At 33.0% G+C, this 3,689-nt stretch overlaps 1 protein-coding gene across 1 annotated transcript; it reads right to left on the reverse strand.

The window, feature by feature from the left end:
- Positions 1-562: 562 nt before the first annotated feature.
- Positions 563-2,751, reverse strand: LOC149773550 (caveolin-1-like). Its single transcript, XM_089946396.1, has 2 exons — positions 2,597-2,751; positions 563-1,208 (listed from the first exon to the last, which is right to left on the reverse strand). The coding sequence occupies exons 1-2, from the start codon at positions 2,651-2,653 to the stop codon at positions 876-878; spliced, it is 390 nt and encodes a 129-aa protein (XP_089802522.1). The 5' UTR covers positions 2,654-2,751; the 3' UTR covers positions 563-875.
- Between the last annotated feature and the right edge of the window lie 938 nt (positions 2,752-3,689).

Here is a 3,689-nt window from a genome sequence, read left to right on the forward strand (position 1 = left end):
TACTGTGATGCTTTAATTGTTTCTTAGTAAAAGATTTTTAAAGGATTTCTCTAGAAACTTGCAACAAATATAAGCAGTAAAATGGTAGAGTTTTCTTTAAAAGGATTCAGATCATCGATTATTATTTGAAGTAGGTCAATTTACCTGCAGTCTGTATCGTTACATTTATGGCTACGTGAAATGATTCTTAGAAATAGGATTTATTATATGACGGTAACCACTGGTCAGATATACAACCCTTTGCATCTGCGTAACCAAGCATAAGATATGTTTACCTTCTTCTATGTCGCATGTGAGAAATAGAGATAATTTACCATAGGTCGACATTAACTGGTTTACATAAATTCCGAAAATGGAAAATACTTGTATATTGATAATATTATACGATCTTAGATCTATTTCCTACTTAATTGCTCTATATTTCTCAACGATCTCTACTTATCGTTCATTGAAAGAGGTTCATTCTGTATTTGTCCTATGGTTACATGTTCAGTCATTGTTTTTTTACCACAACAAACAGCTACCATTATTTTAATAACCAGATGAAAAGAAGATCGTACAATTCTCTGAAATTTTGTTTATTCATATATATGTAATATACCTATTATCACAGTCACATATCATTTATGTATGGTTCACTTGAGATTTTTCATACTTGCAGCACATTACCAAATAAACATAAATCCCAGTTGATTGTTTCCAAATGAACCTGAAGATTGGTATCATGCTTTGTAGAAAACATGACCCACATTATTCAAAATGTTTCATAATTTCTACCGGTTTGACGTAATCCTTCATTTTCTTCCGACAATAGGGCAATATATCAGAATTCAGTATATGTACTTGTGGAGTATGAATCGTTTTATTTTTTTAATTTATTTGGTATGAACTTGGATCTTGGTGAAAAACATGCCAAAGGCTTCGCAAACTGGCGCCACACAACAATTAATAATTGTTCCGAAGCACTTCTGGAGGAAGCCACAAGCAATGGAGAATTCCCTCATGCATGGTGTCAGACACCAGATGTGTTGGAATGAAGTGCAGGCGAATGTACATCCCCATTCTAGAGCAATGCAGAGACCACAGAGGGTTGTCAGGAATACGTACATGCAATTTTTGCCGCAGTTGAAACATGCATAGCTGTTACTCCATACGCAATCAATGCTACGGACTCCTTCTGGCTCACTGAGGACATCTTCAAAATTGACCTACAGAAAAAATAGAATAGTCTTTGAGATCAATCAAGTCCATAACTATGTTGATAAAAGCGTCTTCTTTAAATATGTGTAATAATTTATTATTGATATAGGTTTAATCTTATTTCTTCTAAATATGTGTTTGTTTAAATCTATTCATGCATTTGGAAGGAAATAGCGGGATAGATACTCACAAACACTGTCCATGCAAATAATTTTTTTGTGTGTTGGGATTTCTCGACGATTATGTTATGTATATCTGTATTTTATAATTGATTTTAATCAAAAATGAAATTAATGGTCCACATTATTGATGTGATTTATTTTGTAAGCAACATAACACATAGCTACTATTTCTGTATGATTATTCATTAAATATTCAGATCATTCTTAACGGATGTAAACATGTTTACTTCGCTCTGTATAATGTTAGTTTTTCACTTGGAAATTCCTAATCTTCTTAACAACTTTGAATGTCTTAGAGAAGAGACTGGCATTCATGATGGTTCTATTATTGAGTCTTAGATTTTTACATCAGTGTAGTTTGCTTCACAGATTATTCAATCTCATCTTAACGTACGAAGCGGAATCAGTTTTATTGTTGTATTCAGTTTTTAATTTAGGTGGATTTATTTATTTAAATTCTTCACTGGAATAACATTTCTGATTAATACTTCTTGGACTAAATCATTAATTAGCAATTATACCGAATGCTATCGAGGCCATTTTTGATTATATAATTGTAATACATCAAAAGACTGTTAACACATCGCTACATTCCATTCCATTTTGATATTAACACATTCGAGACAAAAGTCACATCAACACATTCAAATTTATAGACTTTTTATTTCTTCAGTTGAAAAACACTTCCAAAAAAGACTGAGAAATAAAAATTATGTCAGCCTCATAAAATATAGTTTAATTTCCAAATCTAAAACTTCAAGCAGTGACGGTGGCTAAGTGTTAGCGTACAGGACACCTGACCAAAAACTTGCATATTTGGAAACTGACAAGACCATGCGTAATCGACCACTGTCGTGTCTCTTCGATGGAGTAGAGAATTCCAATTGCGTTTTAATTGACTATTCTATTTTTTCTGTAGGTCAATTGTTCTTGTTTCGTTTATATACATCCTGCCAACCATTCTTCCTTCCATCAACAGGAAAAAAAAGACGGATTGAAATTAAAAGAATGTTTCTATTACTCAAATATGCTGTGATTTTTATAATATTGCCAAAGCTGATAACGCATTTTCAAGGCCAGTGGGTGTAAAGGATATTACAATTTTCTTGAAAAGGGCAAAAAATCAGAAAATGTACCTGGAATATGAATTTCATTTGAAAAACAATCTTTGAGCTGTGTTAGTAAATGCACATTTAAAACTTTAAGAGCTTTACCTTGACGTGACTGTTCAATTCATTGGGATCCCTGTTAACTAAATCCAGGTCTGCCATCCTTGCAACTATTACTTTCTAAATCCCGCACGTTTCTGCACCGAACTGTCAAAGTGATGTGAAATAGAACACCGGCCGGGGTTTTATATATGGGCGTCATTACTTCGTGAACAGAAACAACAATTGTGTAAACTGTTTGCCACACCAGAAAGCGTATTTATTAGTCTACGATGTTGCGTGTAATTCGAGAAGATAAAGTATCACATTCAAACGATGAAAGGTAATTATGTTAACCTGTTATGCGCTACCTCATTTTGTTATTCAGGTATGCAAACAGTAGGTAGGAAGTTAATATAACTACGTATATTACCATATATTCGTGTATAATTAATAGCTGTTCAAAATGTTGATTATAGTCTAGATAATAATTTAATTTTCTTTTTAAGGAGCAACAACAAGAAAGCCTATGTACAACATGTATGCTGTTTCTATGACACACTGAATGGATCAGATGCAAACTTGGTTTTATCTTTCTCTGGACAAGATGGAGAATATATATTTTATATACCTGTTTAATAAGCGGATGAAAAAATCCAAGGGAACCTAAGTATATATACTTTTGAGCCGATATAAGGAAATGTCCGTAATATGGAAATATAAATATCTGCAGGGCAGATATATTTTCTGGTGTTGCAAAAGGTAACTGTAAAGTCGATATTTTCACAGTGGCGTAACTATTTTATCTCCACTGTGTGGATTAAATCTTTGTCACACTGATGTGTTTCAATATATCAATATGAAATATATAATAACACATGCATATTAAATTATGAAATATATAATCAAACATATCTAATTATGAAATATATGACAAAACATACATCTTTAATCCGTAGTGTATCGCGGTATTTTAACAAGATCCAATTACTTTAAGGATATAGTGTACTCATCCTGATCATGAAAACTGTGTTGTCCAGGTGGTCTAGATTGGAACCGTCACCTTAAGGTTGCGGGATCAGTTTTAATCATTGGATCACGCCATCAAAGTCAAAATAGGTACGGCGGGGGGGGGGGGGGGGCATTTTTCATTAGTATG

The sequence above is a fragment of the Sinohyriopsis cumingii genome, unplaced genomic scaffold (assembly GCF_028554795.1).
Source record: "Sinohyriopsis cumingii isolate HCF-2022 unplaced genomic scaffold, ASM2855479v2 utg000646l, whole genome shotgun sequence".
In the NCBI taxonomy this organism is placed as follows: domain Eukaryota; kingdom Metazoa; phylum Mollusca; class Bivalvia; order Unionida; family Unionidae; genus Sinohyriopsis; species Sinohyriopsis cumingii.

Excerpts from the sequence above, each read along its gene's own strand:
- LOC149773550 (XM_089946396.1), bottom strand. The coding sequence starts at position 2,653 with ATGGCAGACCTGGATTTAGTTAACAGGGATCCCAATGAATTGAACAGT. Across the intron at positions 1,209-2,596 it reads AATTGAACAGTCACGTCAAG|GTCAATTTTGAAGATGTCCT; the intron begins GTAAAGCTCTTA and ends TTTTTTCTGTAG.